This window comes from Zea mays, chromosome 7 (assembly GCF_902167145.1).
Source record: "Zea mays cultivar B73 chromosome 7, Zm-B73-REFERENCE-NAM-5.0, whole genome shotgun sequence".
Classification (NCBI taxonomy): Eukaryota; Viridiplantae; Streptophyta; class Magnoliopsida; order Poales; family Poaceae; genus Zea; species Zea mays.
In genome coordinates, this window is record NC_050102.1 from 172,059,462 (window position 1) to 172,087,436 (window position 27,975).

General features: G+C 42.6%; 1 protein-coding gene across 2 annotated transcripts; it reads right to left on the reverse strand.

Moving 5' to 3' along the window:
- Positions 1-4,112: 4,112 nt before the first annotated feature.
- LOC542601 (eukaryotic translation initiation factor 5A) lies at positions 4,113-7,288 on the reverse strand. Of its 2 annotated transcripts, NM_001112136.1 has the most exons (6): positions 7,067-7,123; positions 6,782-6,915; positions 5,252-5,374; positions 5,115-5,171; positions 4,955-5,029; positions 4,114-4,487 (listed from the first exon to the last, which is right to left on the reverse strand). In NM_001112136.1, the coding sequence occupies exons 2-6, from the start codon at positions 6,905-6,907 to the stop codon at positions 4,386-4,388; spliced, it is 483 nt and encodes a 160-aa protein (NP_001105606.1). In that variant the 5' UTR covers positions 6,908-6,915; positions 7,067-7,123; the 3' UTR covers positions 4,114-4,385. The 2 variants fall into 2 exon arrangements, with proteins under 2 accessions (XP_008651866.1, NP_001105606.1); XM_008653644.3 differs by lacking the exon at positions 5,115-5,171 and having other exon boundaries at positions 4,113-4,487; positions 7,067-7,288.
- Positions 7,289-27,975: the final 20,687 nt, after the last annotated feature.

The window sequence follows — 27,975 nt, forward strand, 5'->3', positions numbered from 1 at the left end:
CTTTAGTACCGGACTATGCCACGGTTTCTACTATTCAGGTTGGCACGGTATAAGACAAAAGTTTTTTTTTGGGCTCGAACCCATTTAGCCCGAGGCACGACTATAGATGGCCAAAAAGCACGAGGCCCGTGAGCCCGGCACGAAGCCCGTTTTTTGGGCCCGGTCCGAGCCCGGCACGGTAGAATAAGCGGGCGGGCTTGGACAGGGAACTAGGCACGGTGGGCTAGCCCGGCACGGCCCGTTTACCTCTAAGCCCGTTAAGCCCGTTTTTTTACACTAAAACGTGCTTACCGGCCCGTTTAGCCCGCTTTTCGGCCCGTTTTTTCGTGCTAAACGGGCCGGCCCGGCCCTTTTAGGCCCGCTGCGGGCCGGGCTTGGACAGAAACTTAAGCCCGCTGGCTCAGCAGGCCCGGCCCGGTTTTGGCCGGGCTTCACCGGGCCCGGGCCGGGCCGGCCCGGGCCGGCCCGTTTGGCCATCTCTAGGCACGACTAGACGGGCTCAGCCTAATTTCCAGTACTAGTCGACGAGATGGGGGTGGGTGTGCTGCGTACGAAGCGCAAGTCCTGGATTGTTTGGGCTAAGCCTAAGATAGAATTTGATAATAGCGAGCAGCGCGCAAGCAAAACTGAATAACACGCGACAGCACAGCACCTGATCCTGCAGCTACTAGACTGGATGGCTGCTGGAGACTGGGCTTGGCATCCCATAGTCTTGACAGGCGGATAATCTTCTTTCCTGCTGTTGGATGCAAAAAAATCACCTGTGAAGCGCTAATCATCCGGATCCAGTAAATCTTTTGCCTCTCCATCGTCTCCGAGCAAAAGACAAATAAAGCGTACACCCATGCATTAGCCGATGTGTCGTTTCAGAACCTCGTACAGCCACAAAGACGCGAGCATTGCATGGATGGGAGAGCGGTACACGTAGACGATAGATGATGGCGCAGGCGCGCGGACCATCATGACAGGGCAGGCACGCAAGTATGTACATGCATGCAAATACTTGGCTTTGAAGCTCATGAAACCCGGCCCCCACTCTCCGCTCGATGATGCATGGTCTGAACCTTACTACAGCAGACGTTAGAGATTGTTGTACGTTGGTGCTGAAACCTAGCTAGAACCTGAAGGGTTCCATGACCATGATGGTTGCTAATCAGCGTCAGGCTTGATCTGATCGTCGGTTCGTCACGGCCCCTAGCGTAGCTTGTAGTTGATGTTTCCGAAGATGCATGCCTCGCTTCATCACCCACCCCTAGCGATGCTTTTCCAGAGCACTGCCGCTGAGGGTGACGGGTCATGCATGGTTTTCCCGGGCCCTGCCAGCTTCACCTACCCCTCGTACGGCGTACTTGTTCGTGTAGTGGGCGGGGCGGGCATGGTGGTGATCATGGCATGCACGATCAACTGGGTGGTGGCCTCGTGAGGACGACGCTCGTCTCGACTCGGCCCATCCTCACGTCTCTCACATCACTGCTCGAATCCTCCTCGTCGTCGGCACCAACGTGATGCATTGACAACAGTTGACAGGTGGCTTACAAGGTCACGGACGGTAATCCTCCTTTTCGACACAATCACAATGAGGTTTGTATAATACTCCTTTTCGACTGGCCTGACGTTGGTGCTGGAGCATCTTGGGCGAGAGGCTTGGCGACAGTGATGACAATGGGTATGGGTATGAGTAAATAATCACGGATAATTATCCATTAGATATAGGTATGGTGGAATTTAATATTCGCAGGTACAGTTATGGATATAATAAGGTATTCGCGGATATTTTTTCGCGGGTATGGATATCCAGTATCCATACCCGTTACCCAATGGATATCTAACATGTGAGCCATCCGGATTTATATATTGTCATAAATTCTTATTTTTCAATTTTTATCCATAACATGTTGTTTGGTGCTGAAATTATCATTTAATGCTATCGGAATGATAATTATTTTAAAATGTAATAAAATTATTGTTTGGTGTTTAATGCTAAAATTGTAATGGGCACGGGTATCCACTGGATAGCGGATACCCGACTGGTACGGGTATGGATACAGATCCATACCCACGAACGTTTATGGGTACGGGTATGAATTGAGTTTTGTCTCGTGGGTATGGATTCACGAACTATATATCTGTGTACTACCCGCCCGATTGCCATCCCTACTCGGCGACGTCCGTGAGCGCGACGGTGTCGTTCCCGACGCCACTCCTTTTTTGAAGGCGTCGCATTGAAGTTTGTCTCGACCTCGGCTTCGTCTTCGATGGTTGCTTTCGATTCTCGGCGTCTGGTATGCGAGTGAAGATGTAGATTTGCAACATAAAGTCGAAGTTGCTGCATCAGGGGTTGTGGCTCGGCAACAACGACAGCTGACGAGCCCCCTTCTTCGCGGACTGGATTGTTTCGAAGGGTCGTGCATCTACCGGGATAGGACGGAGGTTCAAGCTCGTTGGTGAAAAAGAATCGAAGCTATCTCATGAAGGGTGAATCGAAGCTATCTCACGAAGGGTGTATTGAGGCTTGGCAACGACGGCGCACTGTAATCTTCCTCCTTCTATGCTGGTGTTTGGTTGTAGGCACCGTCATGTTTTCTTTGGTCATGTGCGGTCCGTCTTACAGAGTCAGAGCTGCTTGTCCCTTGGGTCGAACTCGATAACGATAACGCTAGATGGGTTGTGTGTAAGGGCCTCCCGTTGTCGGGGATGTTTGTGCATTCTGTAGGCGGTGAGTGTTGTATCTTATTGATGTCCCAATTCAACCGACGAGTTTGGTGTGTTGTTGTTTCAATCTAACCGCATGTTGTTTTGTTGTTCTGTCTGATCTAGAACCTTCTCCTTCATTAATATAATCGACAGCTCTAGCGATTCAAAAAAAATTACGGTTACCTAGTCAGGATTCCTTTCGTTAGATATGTATACAATATATGTATACAGATCTAGTTACAATATTATTATTATTATGTATGTATAAAATATTATATCAAGGCGCAACGCGGCCTGTTGGAAAGTCTTTATGCTTCCAAGAGGAGGAATGCCAATCAAACATGTGTATATCATAAAAAAGAAAAATCTAACATGTGTAAACTGAAACAACTATTTCAGTAACTACTTTTATATACTGCAATTTTCACCACATCAGCCACTACAGATAAAAGAAACCACCAATCTTTACAGACTCAATGTAAAACAAGAATATAAATTTGTATATTATATTTTATATCCTATCTATCCAGAATCAATCCAAATTTGTATAATATTCAGTTTGTTGTTCATAATTTAGTTAAGTACTATACAACTATACGAAATGCAAATACAGTGATAAAAGCCCACACAACACAAGCACACTGCGCAACAAGTTTATGTTTAGCAGGCTTTAATGGGCCTTAACTAAATAAGTCATACCATACCAATCTGTGGGCTTAAGACCTAGACACGATCCACGCATTATGTCATGCCAACCAAGCCCGACACAGCCAGATGTACACCTATAATAGGGGTCAAGTACATTTTATTTACAGAAATCAATCCTCAAAAAACCACTCAAGTACTTCGTTCCAAAAAGCTACACAAGTAGCTCCCTCCGTCCAAATCAGCATTCAATCGTCAAAAAGCTACTCAAATACTCCCTCTGTTTTAAATAAGACATTTTATCTACAAAAAGCTACATAAATACTCCCTCTGTTTTAGATTACAAGACATCTTTTCTACCTACATATATCAAATGGGCAAAATGTCTTACAACTTGAAATTAGGGGAGTAGCTCTATACACCAGTTTTCTTTCGAGAACATATACCGCAAAGTTACCATAAAGCGGGTTGACAGGTTTTGGCAGAGAAGAAAAAAAATACAAACATCGAGTTAATAGTTGGTTTGGAGCAATTTTCCGTCGAGTCATGTTTGGTACCGCTTCTCTAAAACGATTCTTTATGTAAGTCATAATATTTTCTTCTTTATAGTTTATATTTTGAAGGGGGAAAAAAGAGGAATGGATAACACTAGAACAATGGATGGAGCACAAGCGCGGGTAAACTGCCCACCAGTTTTCGAAACAAGTACAAAAAAAATTACGAGTAAACTGCCATCACCAATACTGGAAGCATGGCAAGAGAAAACAAATAACGAACAAGAAACCTCATGCAATGCATGCAATTCAACCGTCCCAAACAAATTTATTGATAATTAATACTAAACAGTAGGGGCATAAAAGCATAGAAAATACAGGGTCCAGAATGTAACCACATAATGCAGACACGGTGCAACACCCAGCGATCCCTGCACTTGTGTTTGCCATAGCAAAAGCCAGCTCAAGCCAGATGGATGTCTCTGTAGCAATCCTTGATACACTTCTTTTTTCGATTTAGGTTTTGAGATACAGTATTCCAAGGCAGGGAAGTTACTTGGGGCCAACATCCTTCAGCGCGCAGATCTGCTCCTCCCCCATAGCAGACTGGACAGTCACAACAAGATCCTTGCCGCTTTCAAACCCTTCCTTGATCTGAATTACCAAGCATACAAGATGCAGAAGTATTATTTAGTTTGGGCAGCCACTTGAGGTAGATAAATTAACTCTCCAACAGACATAAGTTATGCAGCATACTACTTCCAATCAACATAAATTGTATCCTAGACAACATACAAAGTGCAGGTCATGCATACGTTTCAGTTTTAAAGCAACCAATTTTAGTGCAGTTTCAGCATGTTTTATATGACATGGTTGTTATGTCATATCATTTTTAAAAAGAATGGTAGACAGTCTAAATACATAAGGAATGTCTAGTTCTACAAGGCCCTACTTTCCACATTCCTTATAAGCACCAGATCAATTAACAAACATCAAGGAAGAGAAGCTACCAAGAAAGAACATATGACTAATAAGCTAACAAAGATAACCACCATCTGTAATATTTGGAAGTCAATAAGAAAACCAACAAGACTTAAGATGAAAAATGTTTTCAAACAGACCTGGGCCACAAGAGTCTCATCAGTTGGGAGTCTAAGATCATCCTTAGTGTTGCCATCTGAAGTAAGAAGGCTCACCTGAAACAAATTAAATTAAAATATAAGACTGAAGTTAACATTTATTTCAAAGAAGAATGTAGTTTTAATGATTAGAGGAACATACAAATCCATCCTCTGATATATCAATCAGCTGGTACTCAGTACGGTTCACATGCGGAATCTTAAAAAAATGTCAAACTTGTGAGTGGCGTATGAAGTGAACCATCAAAAGAACTTAGCTTAACACAGAAATTAACTTACATCACAGTTGTGTGACGAAGGAACAATATCTTCGAGCTTTTTCCCGTTGAATATGTCTATGGCAACAAAGTGGCATTTGGCATGGCCATGCTTACCAGTCTTTGAGGTAGAAACCTCCACAACCTGTAGCATAAGTTGTTTTTATCAACCATATTCCGCAAACAAACTCAATAAAACAGCGACGTATGTGCTGCGACTTAAGAGCAATAAAGTTCCAAATAGTTTTAGGGACAGCATCATGAACTGTTGCTGATATATCACTCAAATCCATCAGAAGTTCATAAAATAGAAGGGTTAATAAACAGAAATGAGCTTACTATCACCTTATGATAATACAGTGACAGCCTAAAATAAAATACGGTATGGCAATACCACATAGAAAATTTTCGAGGTTTAGAATTAAAGAAGAGATAACCTGTTTGGTAATTGCAAAACAAGTACGTACTCACATTCTCTTTGTCAATGGATTGCCAGACCAAAAGAAACTTCATTTTGACAACAAACTGGTTTTATTGATAAACAGAAAATATTCAAATATAACTTCCCAATTACAACCCAACTCATTAAAAAATCAATAATAAAGAACAATGTTTTACAATCATTGTGGGGTCAAATCAAAACTCTGTCCAAAATGTAGGGCATATGTTATTTTAGTTTTTTTATTGATTTCAAACATCATTAAACAGCTTATAGCTCCCAAGAAAACATCACACTGAGTCAGCAACATTAAGTTTAGTTGTATGACAGACTGACAAAGATAAAAGTATTTTTATTTTCCTTAAAACACATTATCTGTGTGATCTCTTATTCCCGTTATCTTGGAATAATGGAAATTGGATAACCCTCTGTTGAAACTTAAAATGATAAATTGTCTGATCACTTGGACAATATCACCATAGAACATGGGGTACAAACATTCAGACCATCATCAAAGATAAATAATGAGTACCCTTGAATGTTCAATGACAAGTTTAGAGGAGTAAAGAATTAACTCAACATGCCAACTAGTTTTCCCGCATTGTAAAGGGAAAAATCCAAAAGATCACCCATTTGCTATTTCAGCTACTTATATGGGCAGGGTGCAACCTACTCTGACTAAGGGCATGTTTGGTTCGTGACTAACTGTGCCACACTTTGACTAAGGTTAGTCGCTCGAATTGAAGAACTAACCATAGGCTGAAAAAGTTACCCAAAGTGTGGCAAGTTAGGCAGCAAATCAAACAGGCCTTAAATGTATTTTTTCTGGTCTCCAGAAAGTCAGATCAGATGAACTGTTATTCTGTAAAAGCCTACTTGTAATATAACTCCGGCTGGCAATAGCAAAGTCTCCTTCTAGCCACCAGGTATATCTAGCATCCAAGTCCCACAAATTCCACCTCCATAGATTGGATCAACCCTCAAAACTTAACAGTACTATCACAGTATGACCAAAGACAACTGCATCTCGATATCACCAGTTCACAGCACAACGACACGGGTCAACACTAATCAATGGAATACAGCCGATCCCAAAACTGCGCACACATATACCTTGCAGGGGCGGTTCTTGATGACGATGAAGCCGTTCTTACGGACGGTGCCAGCCTGCTGCGGGTAGGTCTTGGACGCTCCGGCGTCGGCCTTCGATTCGAAGTGGTGCTCCTCCGAGTCCGACATGGCGATCCCTGCAAAAAAAAAAAAGAAACAAACAACAAGATCCGAAAATTAGCCTCGATTCGGATTCCCCGTATTTTAGGAAACAAGAGAAATTACAAATCTGAAACCAGATCAACTGAATTCGGAAGTAAATCTGACGGCGACGGGTCAGAATTTAACCTGGCTTGGCTGGATCAAGAAGGAGGCGGAGGAGCAGGGAGATGGAGAGAGGTGCGGATGGGGATGATAAGTGATAAGCTCGCGGCGAATGCTAGGGTTTCCGCTTTTTATACCGCTAACAGCAGGTGCACCCACCGCTTCCAACCCGAGAGAAGACGGTGTGTTTCACTGACTCTTGGGGCTTGCTGGAAAACGGGCCCGCATGTCGGTTGGACGCCTTCAGGTGCATATGTTGAGCGTATCTGAACCGTCGGTTTTGTCGGGCGATCGGACGCGTGTACGGCTGCAGAGGAAGGCATCTTCTCGCGTTTGAATCACGCTATCGACGGCTGAAAAGCATCTTTCCTCCTCCCTTGGCTCGCCTTCCTTTTTTTTTTCTTTGCTTGCGACCTTGCGTTCCTTTTCTTATCGAAGACTTTTCATTTTCTTTTCAGCGTCACCTTTGCTGATCAGCGATAAGAAAACAATCGTGCGGGAACGTTTTCGAACCTCTTATTCCGATGATCCGATCAGATTGAGAGATTCGTCGTGAGAACGCACTATTCTTGGATTGCAACACCCCCACCTGAAGTTTTCCTTATAGCATCGTAGTATGTGGTTGTAAGTTTAGTATCAATTTTAAAGGTCAGAAAGGCGAAGGCTAGTTTATAATACTTGTTTTAAATATATTAGCATATCTCGTTCAATACACAACCAAGACTCACTATCAGGGTTGATTTGGTGATTAGGGATCTCTAGAGGATCCATGGGAAGAAATCCTCTTGCAATTCAATTTTGAATAGCAAGAGGATTTCTTCCCCTCGAGATCCCCGGTCACCAAATCAGCCCTAATAGTTTTTTATACATCTTATGTGCAGAGCTGGAGCATAAATACAATACACAAAAAAATAATATACAGGCATATACCCGCTGCAATCTTTATATTCTGTTTAGGATAGCTATTTCTCTAGAAAATTTAGTGAAGTTAGTAGAATAGGTCATTAGATGCTCTAAAAATGTGGAGTTGAAATTGTAAGCCTTTAGAATGCATTTAGATAAGTCACTTTATTTATTATGTATATTAAAAATATTCTTAAAACTAATTAAATTGATATAAAATATAGCTTCATACTGGAACTGAAACCTTGAGCCATCCTAAACACCCTCTAGTTGGAGCCAGACCCAGCGAAGTAGCCATTCGATAAGCAAAAGACGAAGTATCCACTAATCAGATTGAAGTTTATAGAAATAGTAAAAATCAGTATGGATTAAAGTCAAGCGAACAACAGATCAAAATCTTTGTTTGCTCGTTTAGCTTTAATACGTACTAATTTATATCAATTCTACAATATTTTTGTTTATATAAATTATAAATGTAACAATCTAAACAATCGACTTTAACCTGAAGCAATAGCCAGCCGTACGAAGTACCCACCGACCAAATCAAAGCGAAAGCAAATGTCACATCAAAATCTTTACTCCCAGCTAGACGCAATGAAGTGATGATCTAGCCCATTGATCAGCTTCTCTATGATCTCACTCATCGGATTAAAGTGAAAATTTTGTCACGTCAAAATCTTTAGTCCTAGCTAGACCCAACGAAGTAATGACCTGCTTCAGGTCAAAATCTGTAGTCTGAGTCAGGCTCAACGAAACTATGATCTGCTCCATTGATCAGCTTCTTTGCGACCTCATTGCAGTACTGCATATACGTGAGATCAAAGTGGGGAAAATGTCAGGTCAAAGGTTCTTTAGGCCTCCTTCGTTTCATACCCCACAATCCATGTAGATTTGAAACAAAATGAACAGACCCTTAGAGCTGATTTGGTGACCCGGGATCCCGGGAGGATCGGACCCTCAATCCCCTCCAATCCTCCTGGGATCCCCTTGTCACCAAATCAACCCTTAGCGTGATGTAGACCTAACGAATTAACGATGTGACAAATTGACACATCAAAATTTTTAGTCTGAGCCAGACCTGACCAAGTAACGATCTTGGTCCATCGATCAGCTTCACTATTTTGTCATTCTCATTCTTTATTTTGTCTTTCTCATTTCCCAAACTGTCATTTCCTATTTTGTTATTCTCGATCTTTGTTCTTCTTTTCTCCTTCCCCCACATGTGTGTTTTTGTCTACATCTACGACAGAAAAAACATCTACAAATCTCTCTCCAAGCCCACCTCTTACCCTTGCACAATGCACAATTGTAGATAAGTATCACTGAGATTTATGAATTATATTTTTTTATGGAGGGAGAAGTATTTAAATAAGATCCTTGCATGCAATTTTTTGTTTGAATAATATTTTCAACTTAAATTCTTTTTTTGCATGGTGGCATTTATTCTCCGTAATATTTTTTTATTAATCTAACTTGTGAGTCATTTTTATAAACTAGCGCCAAGAATGTGTTTCTTACTTAGAAATCCTGAACAAACACCACTAGCAGGAGGCGCTCGCGTTGGCGCCGGTCATCGACGACGAGAAGAAGCTTGGTGACTGTCAGTTCGACCTCTGGAAGGAGTCCTGCGTGGACGCATGCGTCACTGTGGACGACAAGCTCCGGCGCAGCCGCCGCTTGGACGCAGTCTAGAGCGGCTGCACCACGCCGTCCATCGTCAAGCAGGGGGACTCATGGTCATCGCCAACGTCGGTGACTCCCGAATTGTTCTGGGCACTGCAACCAACGACGACGCCATCACGCCGTCCAGCTCATCGTCCACCTGAAGCCCAACCTGCCACGTAAGTCGCTACTGACCGGCCATGAATTCTTGTGCACTAGGACGACGGTCGTTGCTGACGTTGTGTGGGTGTCCTCGAACATGATGTATGCAGAGGAGTAGCACATCTGGTGGTGCAACGACCAGATGTCCTACCTCGCTGATGAGCCAGGGGTGCACTTCATATGCCAGTCCAGCCAAGAGTCGTCGGGACTCGTCATGTCGCGCGCGTTCGACGACTATTATATCAAGGACTGTAGCGACATCTCGGCACCGGAGGTGACACGGAGGAGGACTGGCAGCAATGACCAGTTTGTCATCCTCGCTACCCGCGGAGTAGCTTTTGTGCCGGTCTGTCTTTAATTCTTTTCGCAAACACACACATTTGCCTCTTTGTTTAAGCAAGCGTGTATGATGGTGCGTGCCCGATGACTGACGATGTACGAAGGAACACACACATTTGCCTCTTCTTATCACTAATAGCTTCAAATTTGGAAAAGTTGACCCTACTCTCTTCACTAAACAGTTGATAAAGACTTGTTTATATGCCAAATTTATGTTGATGATATTGTCTTTTGGTCTACTAACAAGTCATCTTGTGAAGAGTTTAGTATGATTTTGATACAGAATGCGTGATGTTTATGATGGGGGAGTTGAAATGTTTTCTTAGATTCCAAATCAAGCAACTCCATGAGGGCACATTCATCTGCCAAACCAAGTACATTCAAGATATACTCAAGAAGTTTGGAATGATGAATGCTAAACCCATCAAGACTCCCATGGGAACAAATGGGCATCTCGACCTCGACACAGGAGGTAAATTTGTAGATCAAAAGGTATATTGGTCGATGATAGGATCTCTACTCTATTTATGTGCTTCACGACCAGATATTATGCTTTCAGTATGCATGTGTGCAAGGTTCCAGGCCAATCCTAAGGAAATCCACCTTAGGGTCGTGAAAAGAATCATGAGATATTTAGTTTACACTCCTAATTTTGGGCTATGGTACCCCAAGGGATATACAGTTGTCATTTGATCTAATTGGGTATTCTGATGCCGATTATGCCGAATGTAAAGTCGATAGAAAGAGCACATCAGGGACTTGTCAGTTTATGAGGAGATCCCTGGTGTTTTGGGCTTCAAAGAAACAAAATTCAGTAGCTCTATCCATCGCTGAAGCCGAGTATATTGATGCATGACATTGTTGTGCACAATTACTCTGGATGAGGCAAACCCTTATGGACTATGGCTACAAGTTGAGCAATGTACCTCTTCAATTTGATAGTGAGAGTGCAATCCGCATGGCAGATAATCCCGTTGAACACAGCCGCACTAAGCACATAACACATCACGTATCACTTTCTGAGAGATCACCAACAAAAGGGGATATCGAAACTTGAAAGGGAAACAGGGTTAACCTTTTCCCACAATTAATTTTGGCGGTTGAATGCCCAACACAAATATATGGACTAACTAGTTTGCTCTAGAATACATGTTCTACAGGTGCAAAAAGGTTCAATACAAACCAATAAATATTCAAGTTAGGGATCCAATTTGAAGGAGCAAAAGAAACCAAGTGTGCTCTGGTCTGGCGCATCGGGCTGTCCGGTGCACCAAGTCCGTACAGGGTTGAACCAGCCACTCCCGGGTTTCAGCACGCGCGCTCCGCTATAATTCATCGGACTATCCGGTGTGCCACTGGAGCAACGACTATCCAGCGCAACGGTCGACTACAAAAGCCGCTGACAGAGGAACAGTGCGCGCAGAGTCAGAGGCGCACCGGACAATAAACAGGACCTGTCCGGTGGCGCACCGGACTGTCCGGTGGCGCACCGGACTGTCCGGTGGCGCACCGGATTGTCCGGTGCCGCAAGAAGATAAAGCTCCAACGGTCGACTTCGCTCCGAACCCTAACGATTGGGTGACGTGGCGGCGCACCGGACAGTGAACAGGACATGTCCGGTGGCGCACCGGACTGTCCGATGCGCCCATCGCCAGCAGACTTCCCCAACGACCACTTGGTGGTTGAGAGCTATAAATACCCCCAACCACCACAACTTCAAGCATCCAAGTCTTCTAAAGTGTTCATTCAATACAAGAGCTAGTGCATTCACTCCTAGACACAAATCAAAAGATCAAAAGCCTCTCCAAGTCCCAAATTCATTTCAACCACCTAGTGACTTGAGAGAATGTGTGTTCGTGTTCATTTGCGCTCTTGTTGCTTGGATCGCTTCCTTCCTTCCTCATTCTTGTTCCAAAGTGACTTGTTATCAAAGCAAGAGACACCTAAGTGTGTGGTGGTCCTTGCGGGGTCTAAGTGACCCGTTTGATTAAGGAGAAAGCTCACTCGGTCTAACTGACCGTTTGAGAGAGGGAAAGGGTTGAAAGAGACCCGGTCTTTGTGACCACCTCAGCGGGGACTAGATTCTTTAGAACCGAACCTCGGTAAAACAAATCACTGTGTTCATTCGCTTGATTTCCATTTGATTTGTTTTCCCCCTCTCTCTCAGACTTTATTTAAGTTCTAACGCTAACCCCGACTTGTAGTGTGTGTTTAAAGTTGTAAATTTCAGATTACGCCTATCACCCCCCTCTAGGCGACTTTCAATTCGTATCAAAGCTGGTGCTTCATTAGAGTCTAACAACTCGAAGTGATGTCGGGAGATCACGCCAAGAGGGAGATCGAAACCAGCGATAAGCCCGCAGGCCTTGGGAAGGCTCCATCAAGGGAGTCCGACAACAAAGCCAAGGAGGGATCCCCTCCCTACATCAAGTCGCATCGGAGTGGCGACAAGAAAAAGAAGATGAAGAAGGTGGTCTACTATGAGACCGACTCATCATCACCCTCCACATCAAGCTCTAAGGCATCCGTCGCTTCTAAGCGCCATGAGCGCAAGAAGTATAGTAAGATGCCCCTTTGCTATCCCCGTATTTCTAAGAGTGCTCCTCTACTTTTCGTTCCCTTAGGCAAACTACCATATTTTGATGGTGAGGATTATTATATGTGGAGTGATAAAACAAGACATCACCTAACCTCGCTCCACGCAGGCATTTGGGACATTGTTGAGTTTGGAGCGCAGGTACCTAAGGTGGGGGACGAAGGTTACGACTCGGACAAGGTCGCCCAAATTAGGCACTTTAACTCCCAAACCACAACTATACTCATCGCCTCCTTGTGTCGAGAGGAGTATAATAAGGTGCAAGGGTTGAAGAGTGCCAAAAAGATTTGGGACGTTCTCAAGACGGCGCACAAAGGGGACGAGGTGACCAAGATCACAAAGCGCGAAACGATCGAGGGAGAACTCGGTCGATTCGTCCTCAACAAGGGAGAGGAGACACAAGTAATGTACAACCCGCTCAAGACCTTGGTGAACCAAGTGCGCAACCTCGGGAGCACCAAGTGGGATGACCATGAAATGGTCAAGGTTATTCTTAGATCACTTGTTTTTCATAATCCCACTCAAGTGCAACTAATCCATGGAGACCCTAGATATAAACAGATGTCTCTCGAGGAAGTTATTGGCAAGTTTGTGAGCTTTGAACTTATGATCAAAGACTCCAAACATATTGTCAACTTGGAGCAAGGTGCCACCTCCACACCTGAGGTGCAACCCGTCGCATTCAAGGAGACAAAAGAAGAGAAGAGGGAGTCTACATCAAGTAGGCTTCCAATCAACGCCTCCAAGCTCGACAACGAGGAGATGGCACTCATCATCAAGAGCTTCCGCCAATTCCTCAAGCAAAGGAGGGGAAGGACTACAAACCCCGCTCCAAAAGGGCGTGCTACAAATGTGGTAAGCCCGGTCATTTTATCGCTAAATGTCCAATATCTAGTGATAGTGACAGGGGCGAAGACAAGAAGGGGAAGAAGAAGGAGAAGAAGAGGTACTACGAGAAGAAGGGTGGTGATGCCCACGTGTGCCAGGAATGGGACTCTGACGAGAGCTCCACCGACTCCTCCTCCGACGAGGACACCACCAACATCACCGTCAACAAGGGCCTCCTCTTCCCTTACGTCGGCCACAAGTGTTTCATGGCAAAGGATGGCAAGAAAAAGAAGGTACAATCTAGAGCCACCCCCAAATATACAACATTTAGTGATGAGGGGTAGCTCTAGTGAAGATGAAGATGATTTGCTTACTCTTTGTGCCAACCTTAGCATGTAACAAAAGGAAAAGTTAAATGAATTAATATGAGTCATTCATGAGAAGGATGAACTTTTGGATAGCCAAGAGGAATTCCTTATTAAAGAAAACAAAAAACATGTTAAGTTGAAAAATGCCTTTGCTCAGGAAGTAGAAAAATGTGAAAATTTATCTAAGGAGCTTAGCCTTTGCCATGAGTCAATTTCTAGCCTTAGAAACAAAAAATGCTAGCTTAAATTCTAAGGTCAAAGATTTAAATGTTTGCAATGATTCCATTTCCTGTCTTAGAAATGAAAATGTCATGTTAAAATCTAAGATAGATGAATTAAATGTTTGCAAACCCTCTACATCTACTGTCGAGCATGTTTTCATTTGCACTAGATGTAGAGATATTAATGTTGAAGCTATTGATGATCACCTTGCCATAATCAAACAACAAAATGATCATATAGCTAAACTAACTGCTGACATTAATGAGCATAATAAACTTCAAAATGAAAATTTTAAATTTGCTAGAAGCATGCTCTATAATGGGAGACGCCCAGGCATTAAGGATGGCATTGGTTTCCAACAGGGAAGCAATGTCAAGCTTAATGACCCTAAAAGATTGTCTAACTTTGTTGAGGGTAAGGCTCTCATGGTTCAGGATAATGAGGGCTATATTTTATATCCTGCTAATTATCCTGAACACAAAATTAGGAGAATTCATGCTAGAAAACCTCACACTGTTTCTCATCATGCTTTCATGTATAAAAATGAGGCTTCTAGCTCTAGGCATTCTACACATGTAAAAATGTCTAGAAAGAAAACTCTTGCCGCATCAAATGATCATAACATTTCATTGAAAACTTTTGATGTTTCTTATGTGCTTACTAACAAATAAGGCAAAATAGTTTCTAAATATGTTGGGGGCAAACACAAGGGTTCAAAGACTTGTGTTTGGGTACCCAAGGTGCTTGTTTCTAACGTCAAAGGACCCAAGACTGTTTGGGTACCTAAGAACAAGGCCTAAAATTGTTTTGTAGGTTTATGCATCCGGTGGTCAAGTTGGATAATTGATAGCGGATGCACAAACCACATGACAGGGGAGAAGAGAATGTTCTCCTCCTACGAGAAAAACGAAGATCCCCAACGAGCTATTACATTCGGGGATGGAAATCAAGGTTTCGTCAAAGTTTTGGGTAAAATAGCTATATCTCCTGACCATTCTATTCCCAATGTTTTTCTTGTAGATTCTTTAGATTACAATTTGCTTTTTGTTTCTCAATTATGCAAAATGGGCTACAACTGCCTTTTTACAGATGTAGGTGTTACTGGCTTTAGAAGAAGTGATGATTCAATAGCATTTAAGGGAGTGTTAGAGGTTCAGCTATATTTAGTTGATTTTAATGAGAACACAACTAAACTCAACACTTGTTTAATTGCTAAGACTAATATGGGTTGGCTCTGGCATCGCCGACTAGCCCATGTTGGGATGAAGAATCTTCACAAGCTTCTAAAGGGATAACACATTTTGGGACTAACAATTGTTCATTTTGAGAAAGACAGGGTTTGTAGCGCATGTCAAGCAGGAAAGCAAGTTGGCGCCCATCATCCACACAAGAACATCATGACAACTGACAGGTCGTTCGAACTACTCCACATGAATTTATTTGGCCCGATAGCTTATATAAGCATCGGCGGGAGTAAGTATTGTCTTGTTATTGTGGATGATTATTCTCGCTTCACTTGGGTATTCTTTTTGCAGGTAAAATCTCAAACCCAAGAGACCTTAAAGGGATTCTTAAGACGGGCTCAAAACGAGTTCAGATTAAGGATCAAGAAGATAAGAAGCGACAATGGGACAGAGTTCAAGAATTCACAAATTGAAGGCTTTCTTGAGGAGGATGGCATCAAGCATGAGTTCTCTTCTCCCTACACACCTCAACAAAATAGTATAGTGGAGAGGAAGAATAGAACTCTACTAGATATGGCAAGAATCATGCTTGATGAATACAAGGCACTAGACCGGTTTTGGGCAGAAGCAATCAACACTGCTTGCTACACCATCAACCGACTCTACCTTCACCGAATCCTCAAGAAGACATCATACGAACTCATCACTGGTAAAAAAGCCCAATGTTTCATATTTTAGAGTCTTTGGTAGCAAATGTTTTATTCTTGTTAAAAGAGGTAGAAAATCTAAATTTGCTCCCAAGGATGTAGAAGGCTTTTTACTAGGATATGACTCAAACACAAGGGCATATAGAGTCTTCAACAAATCCACTGGATTAGTTGAGGTTTCTTGTGACATTGTGTTTGATGAGACTAATGGCTCTAAAGTGGAGCAAGTTGATCTTGATGAACTAGATGATGAAGAGGCTCCATGCGTCGTACTAAGGAACAGGTCCATTGGGGATGTGTGTCCTAAGGAATCCGAAGGGCTTCCACAAGCACAAGATCAACCGTCATCTTCCATGCAAGCATCTCCACCAACTCAAGAAGAGGATCAGGCTCAAAATGATGAAGATGAAGATCAAGAGGATGAGCCACCTCAAGAAGAGGACAATGATCAAGGGGGAGATGATAATGATAAAGACAAGGAAGATGAGCAAGAAATACAGGGTCAAAGACCACCACACCCAAGAGTACACCAAGCAATTCAACGAGATCACCCCGTCAACTCCATCCTTGGTGACATTCATAAGGGGGTAACCACTAGATCTCGAGTTGCTCATTTCTATGAACATTACTCTTTTGTATCCTCTATTCAGCCATAAGGATAGAGGATGCACTAAGAGATCCGGATTCGGTGCTGGCAATGCAAGAGGAACTCAACAACTTCACGAGGAATGAGGTATGACATTTAGTTCCTCGTCCTAATCAAAATGTTGTTGGTACCAAATGGGTATTCCACAACAAGCAAGAAGAGCATGGTGTGGTGACAAGGAACAAAGCCCGACTTGTGGTCAAGGGTTATTCACAAGTCGAAGGTTTGGATTTCGATGAAACTTATGCACCCGTAGCTAGGCTTGACCCAATTTGAATATTACTTGCCTATGCTACTTGCCTATGCTACTTACCATGGCTTTAAGCTTTATCAAATGGACGTGAAAAGTGCCTTCCTCAATGGACCTATCAAAGAAGAGGTCTATGTTGAGCAACCTCCCGGGTTGAAGATAGAGAGTACCCTAACCATGTGTATAAGCTCTCAAAGGTGCTTTATGGGCTCAAACAAGCCCCAAGAGCATGGTATGGATGCCTAAGAGACTTTCTTATCACTAATGGCTTCACAGTCGGAAAAGTCGATCCTACACTCTTTACTAAAACTATTGCAAACGATTTGTTTGTATGCCAAATTTATGCTGATGATATCATATTTGGGTCTACTAACAAATCAGCTTGTGAAGAGTTTAGTAGCATCATGATTCAAAAATTCGAGATGTCTATGATGGGGGAGTTGAAGTATTTCCTTGGATTTCAAATCAAGCAACTCCAAGATGGCACCTTCATCAGCCAAACAAAGTACATTCAAGACATACTCAAGAAGTTTGGAATGAAGGATGGCAAACCCATCAAGACACCCATGGGAACCAATGGGCATCTCGACCTCGACACGGGAGGTAAATCCGTAGATCAAAAGGTATACCAGTCAATGATAGGATCTTTACTCTATTTATGTGCATCTCGACCGGATATTATGCTTTCTGTATGCATGTGTGCAAGGTTTCAGGCCGATCCTAAGGAAGTTCACCTTAGGGCCGTAAAGAGGATCATGAGGTATTTAGATTACACTCCTAAGTTTGGGCTTTGGTACCCCAAAGGATCCACTTTTGATTTAATACGATATTCCGATGCCGATTGGGCAGGATGTAAAATTGATAGGAAAAGCACATCAGGGACTTGTCAGTTTCTGGGAAGATCCCTAATGTCTTGGGCTTCAAAGAAACAAAACTCAGTAGCTCTTTCCACCGTCGAAGCTGAGTACATTGCCGCAGGCCATTGCTGTGCGCAATTACTTTGGATGAGGCAAACCCTCAGGGACTATGGCTACAAATTGAGCAAAGTCCCTCTCCTATGTGATAATGAGAGTGCAATCTGCATGGCGGATAATCCCGTTGAACACAACCGCACTAAGCACATAGACATTCGGTATCACTTTCTGAGGGATCACCAACAAAGGGGATATCAAAATAGCTTATGTAAACACCAAGAATCAATTAGCCGATATCTTTACCAAGCCATTAGATGAGAAAACCTTTAGCAAACTTAGGAATGAGCTAAATATTCTTGATTCTCGGAATTTTGAATGAAACATTGCACACATAGCTCATTTATATACCTTTGATCATATCTCTTTCATTTGGTACAAATGCATATTTCTTATTACTTATGTACCAAGGCTACGACTAATGTGTCTTCAAGTATATTTCTATACTAAGTCGTAGATTGAAAGGGAAATGGAGTATGTGACAAAGACAAGGCTTTCACTCCACTCTAACGATATCGTTTACCCTTCGTCGCTACTCCGCTCACTCCAAATTGGTACAATCCTTCACTCTTATTTTACTTGTACCAATGGGGAGAAAGTAAAAGGGGCTCTCAAAGTCTCCGTTTTTGGCGATTAATGTCAAAGGGGAGCAAATATTAAGCCCAAAGCAAAGGACTGCACCACCAATTTCAAAAAATTTCAAAAATGAAGCTTTAATTGATATTTTTTATTGGTATCTATGTCATGACAATATATCAATTGATATCCTTATCTTGAGAAAGCAAAATCTCAATTGATATTGTTTTAAACTTCAATTGGTATCTTGTAATGACAATCTCTTCAATTTGTACATGTAAATTTTCAAAATTAGTATCTACTAAAACCCTCTTGAAAACTAAGAGGAGAATTTCATTCAAGGGGAGTTTTATTTAGTCAAAGGAAAAGCATTTGATACAGGGGGAGAAATTTCAAAATCTTGAAAATGCTCCTTCCCATCTTATTCATATACCTTTGATTACTTGCAAAAGACTTTGAAAAGAGTTTCCAAAAACAAAACAAGTGGTGCAAATGTGGTCCAAAATGTTAAATAGAAGAAAGCAATCCATTCATATATAGTGAGATTATAAATTGGTTTAATTCCAAGTAACCTATGCACTTACCTTATGCAAACTAGTCATTTCTGCACTTTATATATTTGCTTTGGTTTGTGTTGGCATCAATCACCAAAAAGAGGGAGATTGAAAGGGAAATAGGGTTAACCTTTTCCCACAATTAATTTTGGTGGTTGAATGCCCAACATAAATATATGGACTAACTAGTTTGCTCTAGAATACATGTTCTATAGGTGAAAGTCGCCTAGACGGGGGGGGGGGGGGTGAATAGGCAAATCTGAAATTTATAAACTTTAAGCACAACTACAAGTCGGGGTTAGAGTTAGAAATAAATGCGAGTCCGAAAGAGAGGGCGAAAACAAATCACAAGCAAATAAGGCGGATGACGCGGTGATTTGTTTTACCGAGGTTCGGTTCTTGCAAACCTAATCCCCGTTGAGGTGGTCACAAAGACCGGGTCTCTTTTAACCCTATCCCTCTCTCAAACGGTCACTTAGACCGAGTGAGCTTTTCTTCTCAATCAATTGGGACACTTAGTCCCCACAAGTACCACCACACAATTGGTGTCTCTTGCTTTGATTACAAAGATGTTGAGAACAAGAATGGAGGAAGAAGAAAAGCGATCCAAGTGCAAGAGCTCAAAGAACACGGGCAAAACTCTCTCTTCTAGTCACTAATTGCTTCGAGTGGAATTGGGACTTGGAGAGGCTTTGATTCAATCTAATTGTGTCTTGTATTGAATGCACTAGCTCTTGTATTGAATGTGTTGGCTGAAAACTTAGATGCCTTGAAGTGTGGTGGTTGGGGGTATTTATAGCCCCAACCACCAAAGTGGTCGTTGGGGAGGATGTCTGTCGACGGGCGCACCGGACAGTCCGGTGCGCCACCGGACACTGTCCGGTGCGCCAGCCACGTCACCCAACCGTTAGGGTTCGACCATTGGAGCTTTGACAAGTGGGGCCACCGGACAGTCCGGTGGTGCACCAGACAGTCACTGTTCACTGTCCGGTGCGCCTTCTGGCGCTGCTCTGACTCTGCGTGCTCTGTCCGTGCACTGTAGCGTTGTCAGTCGACCGTTGAACTCGACCGTTGCGCTGGCGACCGTTGCTTCGCTTGGCACACCGGACAGTCCGGTGAATTATAGCGGTGTGGCTCCCCAAATTCCCGAAGCTGAGCAGTTCAGAGTGAATCTCCCTGGCGCACCGGACACTGTCCGGTGGCACACCAGACAGTCCGGTGCGCCAGACCAGGGCAGCCTTCGGTTGGTTTTGCTCCTTTCTATTTGAACCCTTTCTTGGACTTTTTATTGGTTTGTGTTGAACCTTTGACAACTGTAGAACTTATAATCTAGAACAAACTAGTTAGTCCAATTGTTTGTGTTGGGCAACTCAACCACCAAAATCATTTAGGAAAAGGTTTGACCCTATTTCCCTTTCAATCTCCCCCTTTTTGGTGATTGATGCCAACACAAACCAAAACAAATATATAAGTGCAGAATTGAACTAATTTGCATAAGGTAAGTGCAAAGGTTGCTTGGAATTAAACCAATTTACATTTTCATAAGATATGCATGGATTGCTTTCTTTCTTTTAACATTTTGGACCACGCTTGCACCACTTGTTTTGTTTTTGCAAATTCTTTTTGAAAATCTTTTTCAAAGTCTTTTTGCAAATAGTCAAAGGTATATGAATAAGATTTTGAGAAGCATTTACAAGATTTGAAATTCCCCCCCCCCTGTTTCAAATGCTTTTTCTTTGACTAAGCAAAACTCCCCCTTAATGAAATTCTCCTCTTAGTGTTCAAGAGTATTTTACAAATTGAAAGAAGATCAAATATTTTAGATATCAATTTTTGAAAACCTCTTCTTTAAAATATACCAATTGAGATAGAATTTCTTTGAGGAATACTAATTTGAAAAATACCAATTGAAAACAACTTTCCGAATTTTTTTTGAAATTGGTGTGGTGGTGTGGTCCTTTTGCTTTGGGCTAATACTCTCTCCCCTTTGGTATTAATTGCCAAAAACGGAGTCTTTAGAGCCCTTTTTAAGTCCTCTCCCCCTTGGGTAAACAATATATGAGTGAAGGATTATACCAAAGTGAAGAGCGATGCGGAGTGACGACGAAGGGTAAATAATACGGTGGAGTGGAGTGGAAGCCTTGTCTTTGCCGAGGACTCCATTTCCCTTTCAATCTATGACTTAGCATGAAATATACTTGAAAAACACATTAGTCATAGCAAGTGAAAAAGATATGATCAAGGTACATAAATGAGCTATGTGTGCAAATATCAATCAAAATTCCTAGAATCAAGAATGTTTAGCTCATGCCTAAGTTTGGTAAAGGTTTTCTCATCTAGTGGTTTGGTAAAGATATCGGCCAATTGTTCTTTGGTGCTAACATAAGCAATCTCGATATCCCCCCTTTGTTGCTGATCCCTCAAAAAGTGATTCTGAATGGCTATGTGCTTAGTGCGACTGTGCTCAACGGGATTATCCGTCATGCGGATTGCACTCTCATTATCACATAGGAGAGGGACTTTGGTTAATTTGTAACCATAGTCCCTAATGGTCTGCCTCATCCAAAGAAATTGCGCGCAACAATGGTCTGCGGCAATATACTCAGCTTCGGCGGTAGAAAGGGCTACTGAATTTTGTTTCTTTGAAGCCCAAGACACCAGGGATCTTCCCAAGAACTGATAAGTCCCTGATGTGCTCTTTCTATCAATTTTACACCCTGCCCAATCAACATCTGAATAACCTATTAAATCAAAAGTGGATCCCTTGGGGTACCAAAGACCAAACTTAGGTGTATGAACTAAATATCTCAAGATTCGTTTTACGGCCCTAAGGTGAACTTCCTTAGGATCAGATTGGAATCTTGCATACATGCATACAGAAAGCATAATATCCGGTCGAGATGCACATAAATAGAGTAAAGATCCTATCATCGACCGGTATACCTTTTGATCTACGGATTTACCTCCCGTGTTGAGGTCGAGATGTCCATTAGTTCCCATGGGTGTCTTGATGGGCTTGGCATCATTCATCCCAAACTTGGTGAGTATGTCTTGAATGTACTTTGTTTGGCTGATGAAGGTGCCCTCTTGGAGTTGCTTGACTTGAAATCCTAGAAAATACTTCAACTCACCCATCATAGACATCTCGAATTTTTGAATCGTGATCCTACTAAACTCTTCACAAGTAGATTTGTTAGTAGACCCAAATATGATATCATCAACATAAATTTGGCATACAAACAGATCATTTGCAATAGTTTTAGTAAAGAGAGTAGGATCGGCTTTTCTGACTTTGAAGCCATTAGCGATAAGAAAATCTCTTAGGCATTCATACCATACCTCATTCCTCGTGAAGTTGTTGAGTTCCTCTTGCATTGCCAACACCCAATCTGAATCCCTTAATGCGTCTTCCACCCTGTATGGCTCAATAGAAGACACAAAAGAGTAATGCTCACAAAAATGTGCGACACGAGATCGCGTGGTTACTCCCTTATGAATATCGCCGAGGATGGAGTTCACGGGGTGATCTCGTTGTATCGCTTGGTGGACTCTTGGGTGAAGCGGTCTTGGACCTTCATCATCTTCCTTGTCTTGATCATTGACATCTCCCCCTTGATCATTGTCCTCCACTTGAGTTAGCTCTTCTTGATCTTCATTCCTATCATCTTGAGCTTGATCCTCATCTTGGGTTGGTGGAGATGCTTGCATGGAAGATGAAGGTTGATCTTGTCCTTGTGGAGGCTCTTCGGATTCCTTAGGACATACATCCCCAATGGACATGTTCCTTAGCGCGATGCACGGAGCCTCTTCATCATCTAGCTCATCAAGATCAACTTGCTCTACATGAGAGCCGTTAGTCTCATCAAAAACAATGTCACAAGAAACTTCAACTAGTCCAGTGGACTTGTTAAAGACTCTGTATGCTCTTGTGTTTGAGTCATAACCAAGTAAAAAGTCTTCTACAGCCTTAGGAGCAAATTTAGATTTTCTACCTCTTTTAACAAGAATAAAGCATTTGCTACCAAAGACTCTAAAATATGAAACATTGGGATTTTTACCAGTTAGGAGTTCATATGATGTCTTCTTGAGGATTCGGTGAAGGTAGAGTCGGTTGATGGCGTAGCAAGCGGTGTTGATTGCTTCCGCCCAAAACCGGTCCGAAGTATTGTACTCATCAAGCATGGTCCTCGCCATGTCAAGTAGAGTTCTATTCTTCCTCTCCACTACACCATTTTGTTGTGGTGTGTAGGGAGAAGAGAACTCATGCTTTATGCCCTCGTCCTCAAGAAAGCCTTCAATTTTGAGAGTTCTTGAACTCCGTCCTATTATCGCTTCTTATCTTTTTGATCCTTAAGCCGAACTCATTTTGAGTCAGTCTCAAGAATCCCTTTAAGGTCTCTTGGGTTTGAGATTTATCCTGCAAAAAGAACACCCAAGTGAAGCGAGAATAATCATCCACAATAACTAGACAGTACTTACTCCCATCGATGCTTATGTAGGCGATCGGGCCGAATAGATCCATGTGGAGTAGCTCAAGTGGCCTGTCAGTCATCATGATGTTCTTATGTGGATGATGAACACCAACTTGCTTTCCTGCTTGACATGCGCTACAAACCCTGTCTTTCTCAAAATGAACATTTGTTAGTCCTAAAATGTGTTCTCCCTTTAGAAGCTTGTGAAGATTCTTCATCCCAACATGGGCTAGTCGGCGATGCCAGAGCCAACCCATATTAGTCTTAGCAATTAAGCAAGTGTCGAGTTCAGCTCTATTGAAATCAACTAAGTATAGCCGACCCTCTAACACTCCCTTAAATGCTATTGAATCATCACTTCTTCTAGAGACAGTAACACCTACATCAGTAAATAGACAGTTGTAGCCCATATTGCATAATTGAGAAACAGAAAGCAAATTGTAATCTAAAGAATTTATAAGAAAAACATTGGAAATAGAATGGTCAGGAGATATAGCAATTTTACCAAGTCCTTTGACCAAACCTTGATTTTCATCCCCGAATGTGATAGCTCTTTGGGGATCATGGTTTTTCTCGTAGGAGGAGAACATTCTTTTCTCCCCTGTCATGTGGTTTGTGCACCCGCTATCAATGATCTAACTTGAGCCCCCGGATGCATAAACCTACAAAACAAGTTTAAGCCTTGTTCTTTGGTACCCAAACGGTGTTAGGTCCTTTGACATTAGAAACAAGCACCTTGGGTACCCAAACACAAGTCTTTGACCCCTTGTGTTTGCCCCCAACATATTTGGCAACTACTTTGCCTGATTTGTTAGTTAAAACATATGAAGCATCAAAAGTATTAAATGAAACGTTGGGTTCATTTGATGCAATAGGAGATTTATTTTTAGACAATTTAACATGAGTGGATTGCCAAGAACTAGACGTCTCACTCTTATACATAAAAGCATGATGAGAGCCACAGTGAGACTTGCTAGAATGAATTCTCCTAATTTTGTGCTCGGGATAACCAGCAGGATATAAAATGAAACCCTCGTTATCCTGAGCCATGGGAGCTTTGCCCTTAACAAAATTAGACAATCTTTTAGGGGCGTTAAGCTTGACATTGTCTCCCTTTTGGAAGTCAATGCCATCCTTATTGCCTGGGCGTCTCCCATTATAGAGCATGCTTCTAGCAAATTTAAAATTTCATTTTCTAAGTCATGCTCATTAATTTTAGCACTAAGTTGAGCTATGTGATCATTTTGTTGTTTAATTAAAGCTAGATGATCATGAAAAGCATCAACATTAATGTCTCTACATCTAGTACAAATAGTAACATGCTCAATGGTAGATGTAGAGGGTTTGCAAACATTTAATTCATCAATCTTAGCATGTAACATGACATTTCCATTTTTAAGATTGGAAACAATATCATTGCAAACATTTAAATTTTTAGCCTTAGTAATCAATTTATCGTTTTCTATCTTAAGGCTAGCAATTGATTCATTCAACTTGTCAACCTTAGCAATCAAATTAGCATTATCATTTTTAAGTTTGACAAGAGAATCATCACAAACATTTAAATTCTCAACCTTAGAATTTAATTTAGCATTTTCATTTCTAAGGTTGGAAATAGTATCATGGCAAGTGCTTAGCTCACAAGTTAATTTTTCACATTTTTCTACTTCCTGAGCATAAGCATTTTTAACCTTAACATGCTTCTTGTTTTCTTTAATAAGGAAGTCCTCTTGGCTATCCAAGAGTTCTTCCTTCTCATGAATAGCACCTATCAATTCATTTAATTTTTCTTTTTGTTGCATGTTTAGGTTGGCAAAAAGGGCAAGCAAGTTATCTTCATTATCACTAGAGTTATCATCATCACTAGATGTTGCATATTTAGTGGAGGCTCTAGATTTTACCTTCTTTTTGCTGTCCTTTGCTATGAGGCACTTGTGGCCGACGTTGGGGAAGAGGAGGCCTTTGGTGACGACGATGTTGGCGACATCCTCGTCGGAGGAGGAGTCGGTGGAGCTCTCGTCGGAGTCCCACTCCCGACAAACATGGTCTTCGCCGCCCTTCTTCTTGTAGTATCTCTTCTTTTCTGTCCTCTTTGCCTTCTTGTCATCGCCCCTGTCACTATCACTAGATAATGGACACTTAGCAATAAAGTGACCGGGCTTACCACACTTGTAGCAAACCTTTTTTGAACGGGGTTTGTAGTCTTTCCCCTTTGCTTGAGGATTTGGCGAAAGCTTTTGATGATTAGAGCCATCTCCTCATTGTCGAGCTTGGAGGCGTCGATGGGGAGCCTACTTGATGTAGACTCTTCTTTCTTCTCTTCCGTCGCTTTGAATGCGACAGGTTGCACCTCAGGTGTGGAGGTGGCGCCTCGCTCGATGATTTGTTTGGAGCCTTTGATCATCAACTCAAAGCTCACAAACTTTCCTATAACTTCCTCAGGAGACATTAGCTTATATCTAGGATCACCACGAATTAATTGTACTTGTGTAGGATTAAGAAAAACAAGTGATCTTAGAATAACCTTGACCATTTCATGGTCATCCCATTTTGTGCTCCCGAGGTTGCGCACTTGGTTCACCAAGGTCTTGAGCCGGTTGTACATTGCTTGTGGCTCCTCCCCTTGGTTGAGCATGAATCAACCGAGCTCCCCCTCGATCATCTCTCGCTTGGTGATCCTTGTCACCTCATCTCCTTCATGCGCGGTCTTGAGCACATCCCAAATATCTTTGGCAGTCTCTAACCCATGCACTTTGTTATACTCCTCTTGACTTAAAGAGGCGAGGAGTATAGTTGTTGCTTGGGAGTTTAAGTGTCGTATTTGGTCGGCCTCATCCGAGTCATAGTCCTTATCCCCACCTGTGGTACCTGCACTCCAAACTCAACAACATCCCATATGCTTTTGTGGAGTGAGGTTAGATGACCTTTCATTCTAGCACTCCACATAGAATAATCTTCACCCTCAAAAACCGGTGGTTTGCCTAATGGAATGGAAAGTAAAGGAGTGTGTTTAGAAACGCGAGGATAGCATAGGAGAATCTTACTAAACTTCTTGCGCTCATGGCGCTTAGAAGTGACGGACGACGCGTCAGAGCCAGATGTAGAAGATGATGAAGAATCGGTCTCGTAGTAGACCACATTCTTCATTTTCTTTTTCTTCTCGCCACCCCGATGCGACTTGTTGTGTGAATGGGATCCCTTCAACTTGTTGCCGGACTCCCCCGATGGAGCCTTCCCGTGGCTTGTGGCGGGCTTGTCATCGCCGGTCCCAATCTCCCTCTTGGTGGATGCTCCCGACATCACTTCGAGCGGTTAGACTCTAATGAAGTACCGGGTTCTGATACCAATTGAAAGTCGCCTAGAGGGGAGTGAATAGGCAAATCTGAAATTTATAAACTTTAAGCACAACTACAAGTCGGGGTTAGAGTTAGAAATAAATGCGAGTCCGAAAGAGAGGGCGAAAACAAATCACAAGCAAATAAGGCGGATGACGCGGTGATTTGTTTTACCGAGGTTCGGTTCTTGCAAACCTACTCCCCGTTGAGGTGGTCACAAGACCAGGTTTCTTTCAACCCTTTCCCTCTCTTAAACGGTCACTTAGACCGAGTGAGCTTTTCTTCTCAATCAATTGGGACACTTAGTCCCCACAAGGACCACCACACAATTGGTGTCTCTTGCTTTGATTACAAAGATGTTGAGAACAAGAATGGAGGAAGAAGAAAAATGATCCAAGCGCAAGAGCTCAAAGAACACGAGCAAAACTCTCTCTTCTAGTCACTAATTGCTTTGAGTGGAATTAGGACTTGGAGAGGCTTTGATTCAATCTAATTGTGTCTTGTATTGAATGCACTAGCTCTTGTATTGAATGTGTTGGCTGAAAACTTGGATGCCTTGAAGTGTGGTGGTTGGGGGATATTTATAGCCCCAACCACCAAAGTGGCCGTTGGGGAGGCTGTCTGTCGACTGGCGCACCGGACAGTCCGGTGCGCCACCGGACACTGTTCGGTGCGCCAGCCACGTCACCAACCGTTAGGGTTCGACCATTGGAGCTCTGACAAGTGGGGCCACCGGACAGTCCGGTGGTGCACCGGATAGTCACTATTCACTGTCCGGTGCGCCTTCTGGCGCTACTCTGACTTTGCGCGCTCTGTCCGCGCACTATAGCGTTGTCAACTGAAAGGGAAATAGGGTCAAACCTTTTCCTAAATGTTTTTGGTTGTTGAATTGCCCAACACAAATAATTGGACTAACTAGTTTGCTCTAGATTATACATTCTACAGGTGCCAAAAGTTCAACACGAACCAATAAAAAGAACAAGTTAGGCTTCAAAAGAAAGGAGCAAAAAGGAAACCGGAGTGTGCCCTGGTCTGGCGCACCGGACTGTCCGGTGCACCACCGGACTGTCCGGTGCACCACCGGACAGTGTCGGGTGCACCAGGGTGAATCAACTCAAACTTCTCAGCTTCGGGTTTCCCAGGCGCAGCTTCGCTATA